Source organism: Mesoplodon mirus (genome assembly GCF_964341445.2).
Source record: "Mesoplodon mirus genome assembly, chromosome: 5".
NCBI lineage: Eukaryota > Metazoa > Chordata > Mammalia > Artiodactyla > Ziphiidae > Mesoplodon > Mesoplodon mirus.
This window is the reverse complement of record NC_138980.1, coordinates 86,258,790-86,272,973: the sequence shown is the minus strand read 5'-3', so window position 1 is coordinate 86,272,973 and position 14,184 is coordinate 86,258,790. Positions and strand designations below refer to the sequence as shown.

Here is a 14,184-nt window from a genome sequence, read left to right as displayed (position 1 = left end):
ACCTGTGTTTACTAAAGATACTGGTTTTTAGTTTCTTTTAATATTTTTGGGGGTTTTGTTTTATCTTTTTTTTTTCGTGCGTGGGTGGGTGTGTGTGTGTGTGAGTGTTTTTTTTTTTAAACAAATGCTGGCGTCACAGAGTGAGTTGGAAACTGTTCTCTCCTTTTAATTGTTTGGAAGAATTTGTGTAGAATCAGTATTATTTCTTCTTTAAGTGTTTGGTAGAATTCACCAGAGAAATTATCTGGGCCTGGAGTTTTTAAATCTACAACTTCAGTTCCTTTAACAGATATAGAGCAGTTCAGGTTTTCTGTTTCTTCTTGAGTGAGCTTTTGGTAGTCCATACCTTTCAAGAAATTTATCTGCTTCATTTCCGTTGTCATATTTATTGGTGTAAAGTTATGCATAATATTCCCTTATCCTTTTAATACACAGTAGAATCTATAGTGATATTACCTCTCATTTCTCTGCTATAATCTTGAAAACAAAATTATTTCTTAGTATTTATATTCCCTAATACTTTGGGTATTGGTGTCATTTTATATTCATCTGACTGCTTCCCATTTCTTTCTAGTATGCCTTTGATAGTCTTTAGATCTCATCTTCATGTTTGTTTTATTATATCGTTAGAGTAGTGCTGAAGTACTCCAGGCATACAGCTTTATATTGTAGAAAGTCTTAATAACTGAAAACAACTAATGAGACCTGGAGTACAGCTTTTCTATAGACCTGTTCTGTGACACTGAGCTCATTCCACCCTTGAAGTCTTATTTACTAATAATGTAAAATGAGAGTTGATAGTTTTAAACATGCTGCTGCTTTAATTGAAATAGTAGTAGAATCCTGGAGTTAGTCTGTTAGTACTATTCCCTACTTCACTCCTAAGGGAAGCTTTGTGGAACCCAGACACTATTCAGATCAGTTTCCACAAAAAATTTCCTTTTTTAAAAATTGTGGTAAAGGGCTTCCCTGGTGGCGCGGTGGTTGGGGGTCCGCCTGCCAATGCGGGGGACGCGGATTCGTGCCCCGGTCTGGGAGGGTCCCGCGTGCCGTGGAGCAGCTGGGCCCGTGGGCCGTGGCCGCTGGGCCTGCGCGTCCGGAGCCTGTGCTCCACGGCGGGAGAGGCCACAGCACTGAGAGGCCCACGTACCGCAAAAAAAAAAAAAAAAAAAAAAAAAAAAAAGTGGTAAAATATATGTATAAAATTTAACGGTTAAATCATTTTAAGTATACAGTTCAGTAACATTAAGTACATTCACATGGTTTTGCAACCATCACTACCATCCGTCCCCAGAACGTCTTCATCTTCCTAAACTGAAACTCTTTACCTATTAAACAGTAGTTCTCCATTTATGCTGCTCCTCCCCCCAGCCCCAGCCAATTACCATTTTACTTTCTGTCTATATATTTTACTTCCCTAGGTACCTATATAAGTGGAATCGTACAATATTTGTACTTTTGTGACTGGCTTATTTCATTTAGTGTAACACCTTCAGGGTTCATCCATTTCGTAGCATGTTTCAGAATTTCCTTTCTTTTCAAGGTTAAATAATATTCCATTATATATATATATATAGCATTTTGTTTATCCATTCAGCTATTAATGGGCATTTGGGTTGTATCAGTCTTTTGACTATTGTGGGTAGTACTGCTGTGAACATTGGTATACAAATATCTGTTCCAGTCTCTGCTTTCACTTCTTTGTGTATTTACCTTGAAGTGGAATTGCTGGATCATATGGTAATTCTTTGTTTACTTTTTTTTAAATTTTTTAATTTAATTTAATTTTTTTTTATATAGCAGGTTCTTATTAGTCATCAATTTTATACACATCAGTGTATACATGTCAACCACAATGGCCCTGTTTACTTTTTTTATCTGCTTAATCTCATAAAAACTCTTTTAGCATTCATATTTGGATTTTTTTCCCTCATTTATCCAGCCCAATCACATTTTATAAGCATGACTTGAAACCTTATATTAAGAAGACCTTTAAGACCATATTCATTGTGATTTTTTTTTAACATTTTTATTGAAGTATAATTGCTCTACAATGATGTGTTAGTTTCTGCTCTACAACACAGTGAATCAGCTATACACACACACATCTCTCGACATCTCCGGCCTCCTGAGTCTCCCTCCCTCCCACCCTCCCCATCCCACCCCCCCAGGTGGCCACAGAGCACCGAGCTGATCTCTCTGTGCTATGCGGCTGCTTCCCACTAGCTATCTGTTTTACATTTGATAGTGTATAGATGTCCATGCCACTCTCTCACTTTGTGCCAGCTTACCCTTCCCCCTCCCCATATCCTCAGGTCCATTCTCTAGTAGGTCTTCGTCTTTATTCCTGTCTTGCCCCTAGGTTCTTCATGACCATTTTCTGTTTGTTTGTTTTAGATTCCATATATATGTGTTAGCATACGGTATTTGTTTTTCCCTTTCTGACTTCACTCTGTATGACAGACTCGAGGTCCATCCACCTCACTACAAATAACTCAGTTTTGTTTCCTTTTATGGCTGAGTAATATTCCATTGTATATATGTGCCACATCTTCTTTATCCATTCATCTGTCGATGGACACTTAGGTTGCTTCCATGTCCTGGCTATTGTAAATAGAGCTGCAATGAATATGGTGGTACAAGAATCTTTCTGAATTATGGTTTTCTCAGGGTATATGCCCAGTAGTGGGATTGCTGGGTCGTATGGTAGTTCTATTTTTAGTTTTTTAAGGAACCTCCATACTGTTCTCCATAGTGGCTGTGTCAGTTTACATTCCCACCAACAGCGCAAGAGGGTTCCCTTTTCTCCACACCCTCTCCAGTATTTATTGTTTGTAGATTTTTTGATGATGGCCATTCTGACCAGTGTGAGATGATATCTCATTGTAGTTTTGATATGCATTTCTCTAATGATTAGTGATGTTGAGCATCCTTTCATGTGTTTGTTGGCAGTCTGTATATCTTCTTTGGAGAAATGCCTATTTAAGTCTTCTGCCCATTTTTGGATTGCGTCGTTTGTTTTTTTAATATTGAGCTGCATGAGCTGCTTGTAAACTTTGGAGATTAATCCTGTGTCAGTTGCTTCATTTACAAATATTTTCTCCTATTCAGAGGGTTGTCTGTTCATCTTGTTTATGGTTTCCTTTGCTGTGCAAAAGCTTTTAAGCTTCATTAGGTCCCATTTGTTTATTTTTTTTTTAATTTTCATTTCTCTAGGAGGTGGGTCAAAAAGGATCTTGCTGTGATTTATTTCAAAGAGTGTTCTGCCTATCTTTTCCTCTAAGAGTTTGATAGTGTCTGGCCTTACATTTAGGTCTTTAATCCATTTTGAGTTTATTTTTGTGTATGGTGTTAGAGAGTGTTCTAATTTCATTCTTTTACATGTAGCTGTCCAGTTTTCCCGGCACCACTTATTGAAGAGGCTGTCTTTTCCCCACTGTATATTCTTCCCTCCTTAATCAAAGATAAGGTGACGATATATGCGTGGGTTTATCTGGGCTTTCTATCCTGTTCCATAGATCTATATTTCTGTTTTTGTGCCAGTACCATACTGTCTTGATTACTGTAGCTTTGTAGTATAGTCTGAAGTCTGAGCGCCCGATTCCTCCAGCTCCGTTTTTCTTCCTCAAGATTGCTTTGCCTACTTGGGTTCTTTTGTGTTTCCATACAAATTGTGAAATTTTTTGTTCTAGTTATGTGAAAAATGCCAGTGGCAGCTTGATAGGTATTGCACTGAATCTTTAGATTGGTTTGTGTAGTATAGTCATTTTCACAACGTTGATTCTTCCAATCTGAGAACATGGTATATCTCTCCATCTATTTGTATCATCTTTAATTTCTTTCATCAGTGTCTTATAATTTTCTGCATACAGGTCTTTTGTCTCCTTAGGTAGGTTTATTGCTAGATATTTTATTCTTTCTGTTGCAGTGGGAAATGGGAGTGTTTTATTAATTTCACTTTCAGATTTTTCATCATTAGTGTATAGGAATGCAAGAGATTTCTGTGCATAAATTTTGTATCCTGCTACTTTACCAAACTCATTGATTAGCTCTAGTAGTTTTCTGGTAGCATCTTTCGGATTCTCTATGTATAGTATCATGTCAACTGCAAACGGTGACAGCTTTACTTCTTCTTTTCCGATTTGGATTCCTTTTATTTCTTTTTCTTCTCTGATTGCCGTGGCTAAAACTTCCAAAACTATGTTGAATAATAGTGGTGAGAGTGGGCAACCTTGTCTTGTTCCTGATCTTAGCGGAAATGCTTTCAGTTTTTCACCATTGAGGACGATGTTGGCTGTGGGTTTGTCATATATGGCCTTTATTATGTTGAGGAAAGTTCCCTCTATGCCTACTTTCTGGAGGGTTTTTATCATAAATGGGTGTTGAATTTTGTCGAAAGCTTTCTCTGCATCTATTGAGATGATCATATGGTTTTTCTCCTTCAGTTTGTTAATATGGTTTATCACATTGATTGATTTGCGTATATTGAAGAATCCTTGGGGCTTCCCTGCTGGTGCAGTGGTTGAGAGTCCGCCTGCCGATGCAGGGGACACGGGTTCGTGCCCCGGTCCAGGAAGATCCCACATGCCACAGAGCGGCTGGGCCCGTGAGCCATGGCCGCTGAGCCTGTTTGTCCGGAGCCTGTGCTCTGCAACAGGAGAGGCCACAAGAGTGAGAGGCCTGCGTACGGCAAAAAAAAAAAAAAAAGAATCCTTGCATTCCTGGGATAAACCCCACTTGATCATGGTGTATGATCCTTTTAATGTGCTGTTGATTCTGTTTACTAGCATTTTGTTGAGGATTTTTGCACCTATGTTCATCAGTGATATTGGCTTGTAGTTTTCTTACTTTGTGACATCTTTGTCTGGTTTTGGTATCAGGGTGATGGTGGCCTCGTAGAATGAGTTTGGCAGTGTTCCTCCCTCTGCTATATTTTGGAAGAGTTTGAGAAGGATAGGTGTTAGCTCTTCTCTAAATGTTTGATAGAATTCGCCTGTGAAGCCATCTGGTCCTGGGCTTTTGTTTGTTGGAAGAATTTTAATCACAGTTTCAATTTCAGCGCTTGTGATTGGTCTGTTCATATTTTCTATTTCTTCTTGATTCAGTCTTGGCAGGTTGTGCATTTCTAAGAATTTGTCCATTTCTTCCAGGTTGTCCATTGTATTGGCATAGAGTTGCTTGTAGTAATCTCTCATGATCTTTTGTATTTCTGCAGTGTCAGTTGTTACTCTCCTTTTTCATTTCTAATTCTATTGATTTGAGTCTTCTCCCTTTTTATCTTGATGAGTCTGGCTAATGGTTTATCAATTTTGTTTATCTTCTCAAAGAACCAGCTTTTAGTTTTACTGATTTTTGCTGTCGTTTCCTTCATTTCTTTTTCATTTATTTCTGATCTGATCTTTATGATTTCTTTCCTTCTGCTAACTTTGGGGTTTTTTTGTTCTTTCTCTAATTCCTTTAGGTGTAAGGTTAGGTTGTTTATTTGAGATGTTTCTTGTTTCTTAAGGTAGGATTGTATTGCTATAAACTTCCCTCTTAGAACTGCTTTTGCTGCATCCCATAGGATTTGGGTTGTCCTGTTTTCATTGTCCTTTGTTTCTAGATATTTTTTCATTTCCTCTTTGATTTCTTCAATAATCTCTTGGTTATTAAGTAGTGTATTGTTTAGCCTCCATGTGTTTGTATATTTTACAGATTTTTTCCTGTAATTGATATCTAGTCTCATAGCGTTGTGGTCGGAAAAGGTACTTGATACGATTTCAGTTTTCTTAAATTTACCAAGGCTTGGTTTGTGACCCAAGATATGATCTATCCTGGAGAGTGTTCCATGAGCATTTGAGAAGAAAGCGTATTCTGTTGTTTTTGGATGGAATGTCCTATAAATACCAATTAAGTACATCTTGTTTAATGTAGCATTTAAAGCATGTGTTTCGTTATTTATTTTCATTTTGGATGATCTGTCCATTGGTGAAAGTGGGGTGTTAAAGTCCCCTACTATGATTGTGTTACTGTTGATTTTCCCTTTTATGGCTGTTAGTATTTACCTTATGTATTGAGGTGCTCCTATGTTGGGCGCATAAATATTTACAATTGTTATATCTTCTTCTTGGATTGATCCCTTGATCATTATGTATTGTCCTTCTTTGTCTCTTGTGATAAGTCTTTGTTTTAAAGTCTATTTTGTCTGATACGAGAATTGCTACTCCAGCTTTCTTTTGATTTCCATTTGCATGGAATATATTTTTCTGTACCCTCACTTTCAGTCTTTATGTGTCCCTGGGTCTGAAGTGGATCTCTTGTAGACAGAATATGTACAGGTCTTGTTTTTGTATCCATTCAGCCAGTCTGTGTCTTTTGATTGGAGCATTTAATCCATTTACATTTAAGGTAATTATCGATATGTATGTTCCTATTCCCATTTTCTTAATTGTTTTAGGTTTGTTATTGTAGGTCTTTTCCTTCTCTTGTGTTACCTGCCTAGAGAAGTTCCTTTAGCATTTGTTGTACAGCTGGTTTGGTAGTGCTGAATTCTCTCAGCTTTTGCTTGTCTGTAAAGGTTTTAATTTCTCTATCAAATCTGAATGAGATCCTTGCTGGGTAGAGTAATCGTGGTTGTAGGTTTTTCCCTTTCATAACTTTAAGTATGTCCTGCCAGTCCCTTCTGGCTTGCAGAGTTTCTTCTGAAAGATCAGCTGTTAACCTTATGGGTATTCCCTTGTGTGTTATTTGTTGTTTTTCCCTTGCTGCTTTTAATATTTTTCCTTTGTATTTAATTTTTGATAGTTTGATTAATATGTGTCTTGGTGTGTTTCTCCTTGGATTTGTTGTAATGGGACTCTCTGTGCTTCCTGGACTTGATTAACTATTGCCTTTCTCAAATTAGGGAAGTTTTCAATTATATTCTCTTCAAATATTTTCTCAGTCCCTTTCTTTTTCTCTTCTTCTTCTGGGACCCCTATAATTCGAATGTTCGTGCGTTTAATGTTGTCCCAGAGGTCTCTGAGACTGTCCTCAATTCTTTTCATTCTTTTTTTCTTTATTCTGCTCTGCAGTAGTTATTTCCACTATTTTATCTTCCAGGTCACTTATCTGTTCTTCTGCCTCAGTTATTCTGCTATTGATCCCTTCCTGAGAATTTTTAATCTCATTTATTGTGTTCATCACTGTTTTTTTGCTCTTTTGTTCTTCTAGGTCGTTGTTAAACGTTTCTTGTATTTTCTCCATCTACTTCCAAGATTTTGGATCATCTTTACTATCATTATTCTGAATTATTTTTCAGGTAGACTGCCTATTTCCTCTTCATTTGTTAGGTCTGGTGGGTTTTTACCTTACTCCTTCATCTGCTGTGTGTTTCTCTGTCTTCTCATTTTGCTTAGCTTACTGTGTTTGGGGTCTCCTTTTCGCAGGCTGCAGGTTCATAGTTCCTGTTGTTTTTGGTGTCTGCCCCCAGTAGCTAAGGTTGGTTCAGTGGGTTGTGTAGGCTTCCTGGTGGAGGGGAGTAGTGCCTCTGTTCTGGTGGATGAGGCTGGATCTTGTCTTTGTGGTGGGCAGGTCCATGTCTGGTGGTGTGTTTTGGGGTGTCTGTCACCTCATTATGATTTTAGGCAGCCTCTCTGCTAATGGGTTGTGTTGTGTTCCTGTCTTGCTAGTTGTTTGGCATAGGGTGTCCAGCACTGTAGCTTACTGGTCGTTGAGTGGAGCTGGGTCTTAGCATTGAGATGGAGATCTCTGGGAGATTTTTGCCGTTTGATAATACGTGGAGCTGGGAGGTCTCTTGCGGACCAGTGTCCTGAACTTGGCTCTCCCACCTCAGAGGCACAGCCCTGACGCCTGGCTGGAGCACCTAGAGCCTGTTATCCACACGGCTCAGAATCAACATGAGAAAAAAAAGAAAAAAAGAAAGAAGAGATAAAATAAAATAACATAAAGTGTGTAAAATACAAAATAAGTATTAAAAAAATTTTTTTAAGGAATTAAGAAAAAGAAAGAAAGACAGAAGAGAGCAACGAAACCAAAAAAACAAATCCACTAATGATAACAAGCACTAAAAGCTATACTAAAAAAAAAAAAAAAAAGTACCAACTGAACCCTAGGACAAATGGTAAAAGCAAAGCTATACAGACAAAATCACACACCGAAGCATACATATACACTCTCACAAAAAGAGAAAAAGGGAAAATATATATATATATCGTTGCTCCCAAAATCCATCTCCTCAATTTGGGATGATTCGTTGTCTATTCAGGTGTTCCACAGATGCAGGGTACATCAAGTTGATCGTGGAGATTTAATGCACTGCTCCTGAGGCTGCTGGGAGAAATTTCCCTTTCTCTTCTTTGTTCGCACAGCTCCTGGGGTTCAGCTTTAGATTTGGCCCCACTTCTGTATGTAGGTCGCCTAAGGGTGTCTGTTCTTTACTCAGGATGGGGTTAAAGGAGCAGCTGATTCGGGGGCTCTGGTTCACTCAGGCCGGGGGGAGGAAATGGTACGGAGTGCGGGGCGAGCCTGCAGCGGCAGAGGCTGGCGTGACGTTGTAGCAGCCTGAGGCACGCCGTGTGTTTTCCCAGGGAAGTTGTCCGTGTATCATGGAATCCTGGCAGTGGTGTGTTGCACAGGCTCCCAGGAGGGGAGGTGTGGATAGTGACCTATGCTTGCACACAGGCTTCTTTTTTTTTTTTTTTTTTTTTGCGGTACGCAGGCCTCTCACTGTTGTGGCCTCTCCTGTTGTGGAGCACAGGCTCCGGACGCACAGGCTCAGCGGCCATGGCTCACGGACCCAGCCACTTCATGGCATGTGGAATCTTCCGGGACCGGGGCACGAACCCATGTCCCCTGCATCGGCTGGCGGACTCTCAACCACTGCGCCACCAGGGAAGCCCACACACAGGCTTCTTGGTGGCTGCAGCAGCAGCCGTAGTGTCACATGCTCGTCTCTGGGGTCTGCGCTGATAGCCGCAGCTCGCAAACATCTCTGGAGCTCCTTTAAGCGTAGCTCTTAATCCCCTCTCCTCGCACACCAGGAAACAAAGAGGCATGAAAAAGTCTCTTGCCTCTTCGGCAGCTCCAGACTTTTTCCTGGACTCCCTCTCGGCTAGCTGTGGTGCACTAGCTCCTCCAGGCTGTGTTCACACCATCAACCCCAGTCCTCTCCCTGGGATCTGGCCTCCGAAGCCCTAGCTCCCAGCCCCCATTGATTCTGGTGGGTGAGCAGACAAGCTTCTTGGGCTGGTGAGTGCTGGTCAGCACCAATCCTCTGTGCGAGAATCCCTCCGCACCCCTGTTGGCTGTGTTCTCCTCCGTGACCCCGAAGCTTCCTCCCTCCGCCATTGGCAGTCTCCGCCCGCAAAGGGGCTTCCTAGTGTGTGGAAATCCTTCCTCCTTCACAGCTCCCTCCCACTGGTGCAGGTCCCGTACATGTTCTTTTGTCTGTTTTTTCTTTTTTCTTTTGCCCTACCCAGGTACGTGGGGGAGTTTCTTGTCTTTTGGGAGGTCTGAGGTCTTCTGCCAGCATTCAGTAGGTGTTCTGTAGGAGTTGTTCCACATGTAGATGTATTTCTGATGTATTCGTGGGGAGGAAGGTGATGTCCACGTCTTACTCCTCCGCCATCTTGAAGCTCCTCTCCCCATTGTGATTTTTTTACTCTGATTTTATGTCATATGACTTTCAGTGTTTGTAGCACATGTGAATTACGTATTTTTATTTGCCTGTATCATGTCCTCAGTTCCTTTCTTTCCCAGCTTATATTCCATGATCCATCATTATGATCAGCCCCTTGCAAACCTCAACCTTTTTGCCCTGTTCTCTCTACACTGTACTTGCCTTGAAAATTCCCAAACCTATTTAAACCTAACTCTCTGTCTACTCTGTGTCTGCATCCAAATAGCTGAACATGGATGAAGAAAAAGCATAAACCATGGGGGCTTGCCTTATTTAAAATTTACAGCCACAATCCCAAATTAAACTATTCCACCATCATAATTATTTCTTCATTCTCTTCCATTCTCCCCACTTTTTCCCTCTTACCTCAAACTTCCAATATTTCTTTACTACTTTCTATGAATGACCTTGTTTTGCTGTCATAATAAGTACAGTCAGCAGAGATTTAGCCCACCATATTGTCCCACCATCAAATCTAACTTCTGCTCTATGTACAGATGTTTTGTTCTGCCTCCTCTCACAGTAGATGTCACTGTCACTCTTTTATCCAAAGCCAGATCTTCCACCTGTGCACTGATCCTGTGTGCTCTTACCTCCCCAAGGACTTTGCTTCAGTATTTATTCCTCATCTCACCTCCATGATAAATTTTTACCTTTCTTAAATTATTCTCCTCAACATAAGCAAATATATTTTATTGTCTTACTTTAAAATGAAAACCAAAAAATCTACCTTTGAGAATCTATTGCCTGATTTCTCTAAGCCTTTACCTAGGAAAATTCAATTACAGAGTTGCCTGTAAAGTTATTCAAGAAGACTTAAATAGTAGTATTGCAAATACCATGTAGGAACTACCCAGCTTCAGAAATAAAACATTATCAACTCAGTTGAATGCCCCTGTGAACCTTCCCCAGTGGACTTCCTTCCCTGTTCACCAGATGGTACATGTTTCTCTAACCTAGTTAAGTATTATCTCCAGCCCTCTCCACTGAGATTGTCCTAGTGTATGACTACACTAGTTTCAGTAGTCAATTCTCTGTCTTTTTAAATTCAACTTTTCAGTATTCTTTGGTAGTGTTGATCCCAGCTACTTTTTTGAAACTCTTATTTCACTTGGTTCCCATAACATCATCTTTGATTATTAAGTTCATAGTTGTAGAATGTTTCTTGTTCTTTCAGTTTATTCAGTGTCAGTATCAGTATTTATCCCAGTGCTGTTTCCCACTCCTGAAATGACCAGTCTTTTTTTTTTTCCTATCTTTGGAATGTTAGGTGCTCCAGGACTTAGTTCTCTAACCTTTTCTTTTTTTTTTTTTTTTTTTTTTTTTTTTTTTTTTTTTGCTGTACGCGGGCCTCTCACTGCTGTGGCCTCTCCCGTTGCGGAGCACAGGCTCCGGACACACAGGCTCCGCGGCCATGGCTCGCGGGCCCAGCCGCTGCGCGGCATGTGGGATCTTCCGGGATAGGGGCACGAACCCATGTCCCCTGCATCGGCAGGTGGACTCTCAACCACTGCGCCACCAGGGAAGCCCTCTAACCTTTTCTCTTTCTATCTTTACTTTCTCTTTGGGTTATCTGATGGCTTAAATATCATCCATTGGCTGACAATTCTTAATTCTCTCCAGCCTCGCTCATTTCATGAAGTCCAGACTTGCATATATAATCTAGTAGTTATCTCCCCCTCAATGTCAAAACATAGAATTTTCTATCTTACCCTAATCCCAACCTGAACCTATTCTTTTTTTGTGTGTGTGTGATACGCGGACCTCTCACTGTCGTGGCCTCTCCCGTTGCGGAGCACAGGCTCCGGTCACGCATCCTCAGCGGCCCTGGCTCATGGGCCCACCTGCTGTGCGGCATGTTGGATCTTCCTGGACCGGGGCATGAACCCATGTCCCCTGCATCGACAGGCAGACTCTCAACCACTGCACCACCAGGGAAGCCCCTTAAACCTATTCTTTCCTTCACTTTTGTCTCAGTATCATTTTTTGAGAATGGTCTGAAAGCTGGGAGTCACCCTTGCTTCCTCTCTTTTACTCACTACTGTAGTCTCAGCCCATTGGCATAATTTATCCTAATGCTAACCACTTAATCAGTACCATCATTCCTACTCCCCTAGTCAAATTCACCACTGCCTCTTACTTCAGCTACTGTAGCTGCCTCTTAACTAGTTTCCTGGCAGCCAGTCTCACGCCCTTTATGTTTTGCCCCACAACATCCAGAATTATCAAAACCCTCCAGTCATTTTCTAACCTTAAAATAAAATCTGAATTCTTTATTATGGCTTTTAAGGCCCTGTGCAAACTAAACTCTGCCTACTTCCCCAAATTCATCTCCTAGAACTTATGATTTTTCTCAAAATTAAATATGCATAAACTCTTGATGCCAAACACCATTCCTCCTACCCCACCCCACCCCCTTTAATTGATTCTCATGCAGGTCTTCTTGGGACCACACTATTAAGAAACAATGTTTCAGTAAATCAATAATGAAAGGACAGGAATGTATTCCCACACTGAAGAAGCTTTTATGAAGTTCATGCTTTCCTCTCCGTGAGTGTAAAGTTTGAAGAAGTGCTGCCGGTGAAACTGAAATTTTCCACCCACCCATTCATTACCAGCAAATAGCATATCCCTCTATTCCATGGAAATATCATTTGTCTTTATTTCCAATTTCTTCAAAACCCAGTAGTGGACACTTAGTGTACGTTAGATACCAGGCAGATAGGTGGTTAAGTTGGGATTTTGGTCATGAAATTACAGAATTTGACTTAGACATTCTTACTGGATGATGGACCTCAACCAGAACTAAGACTTTATTTAGAAAAGAAGTTGACCCTGAAATCAACCAAAATGCTGGTACGAGCAGTTAAATTCTTTCATGTTTGTTATCCAGTTGCATTTAAGATTAGAGTATATTTGACATCTTTACATCCAGTGACTGTGAGTTTTGATTGCATATGGTTATTTTGGTTTGATTATATTATGTCTCTTTCAACTTTGCAAATGAACTGTCATCCTAGTTGCCATTTTTAAAAATACTGCTCACCCTACTCATTTCTGTGGTCAAACAATGGATGGGGATTGGTGATATTTTATCTAAATTTTCCAGGAAGTAAATTTGTTTTCTGATTTCAAATTAATAACTTCTGCACTGCACAATGAGTTGTGAAATATTTTATAATAATTCATGTTAAAGGTTGAAGGTTAGAGAGGATAAAATAAAATGAAACAAAATAGTACATTAAGTAACATCTCCAACTCTTAACAATTGCCTCTTCATTTTACCTCTGTTTATTTTAGTGAATGTTGATTTTATACAGTACTCTCTTCTGAGTTGAAAGGTGTATATGCCTTCTGTGGGATAAGCAAAAGGTCAAATATATTTCCCTTGTCTAAAATATATTGAATTATGGTTTATTCAGCTATTAAAATGATTACTGACTTGGGCAAATTACTGTGCCTTTCCAGATTTCAGGGTTCTTTTATAAATTAAAAGTTATTTTAGACAAAGAGTCAGCAAAATATACTCAGCTGGCTGTGTCCTACTTGTTCTTCTGTAGGCCATGAGCTAAGAATGGTTTTTATATTTTTGAAAGGTTGTTTTATTTTTTTATTTTTTATTTTTTTTTTTCCTTTTTGCGGTACGCGGGCCTCTCACTGCTGTGGCCTCTCCCGTTGCGGAGCACAGGCTCCGGACGCGCAGGCCCAGCGGCCATGGCTCACTGGCCCAGCCGCTCCGCGGCACATGGGATCCTCCCAGACCGGGGCACGAACCCGTATCCCCTGCATCGGCAGGCGGACTCTCAACCACTGCGCCACCAGGGAGGCCCTGAAAGGTTGTTTTAAAAAAGAATATGCAACATAATTCTTTACTGGTCTTCAAAACCTAAGATATTTACCTTCTGACCTTTTAATATTAAAATATTTAAAATATTATCAAAGGATTATAATATTAAGAAACGCGGTAAACTTATCTTAACGTTAATTAGAATGTCTTAAAGTTAACTTATCGCAGCTTAAGAACATAAGCAGTTAATGAAGTTGTATATCAATGATCTTTTTATATGTGAAAAAGCAAATTTGAAAAGATGTAAATTCCTCTTGCCAAATTTTGTTTTAGAAATAAGTAACATGTAAAATAGTACCTTTGGATTTGAAATATCTGAAAAGTTTCTTAATTTATGCAAGTATTAAATGAAAGACTGACATATATTATGTTTTTTCATTCACTAAAATCACTGTATTTTTGTATTTTCTTTCCCTCCATTTAGATAGAAGCAGATTCGGGATATCCTGGAGGTAAAGCAAGAATTATTCATAAGGAATCTGATATCATTACTGCCTTTGCTGTTAATAAAGTAAGTACATAGACATATTTCTTACCTTTGATTAAGTATTCATAGTTGGAGAATGTCTCCTGTCTGTCAGTTTATTCAGTAGCAGTGTTTCCCTTTCCCAGAGCTACTTTCTACTCCTTAAATTGCAATGTGAGTACATTTTTTATTTTATAAAGTGATTATATTGTT

General features: G+C 39.7%; 1 protein-coding gene across 5 annotated transcripts in view; it reads left to right on the top strand.

Moving 5' to 3' along the window:
- Positions 1-14,184, top strand: part of DMXL1 (Dmx like 1) — a 136,628-nt gene that overhangs the window by 91,652 nt on the left and 30,792 nt on the right. For all 5 annotated transcript variants that reach the window (XM_082621188.1, XM_082621187.1, XM_082621186.1 and 2 more), the window contains one exon: positions 13,930-14,016. In XM_082621188.1, coding sequence (XP_082477314.1) covers positions 13,930-14,016 — 87 coding nt within the window. The remainder of the gene's footprint in view (positions 1-13,929; positions 14,017-14,184) is intronic.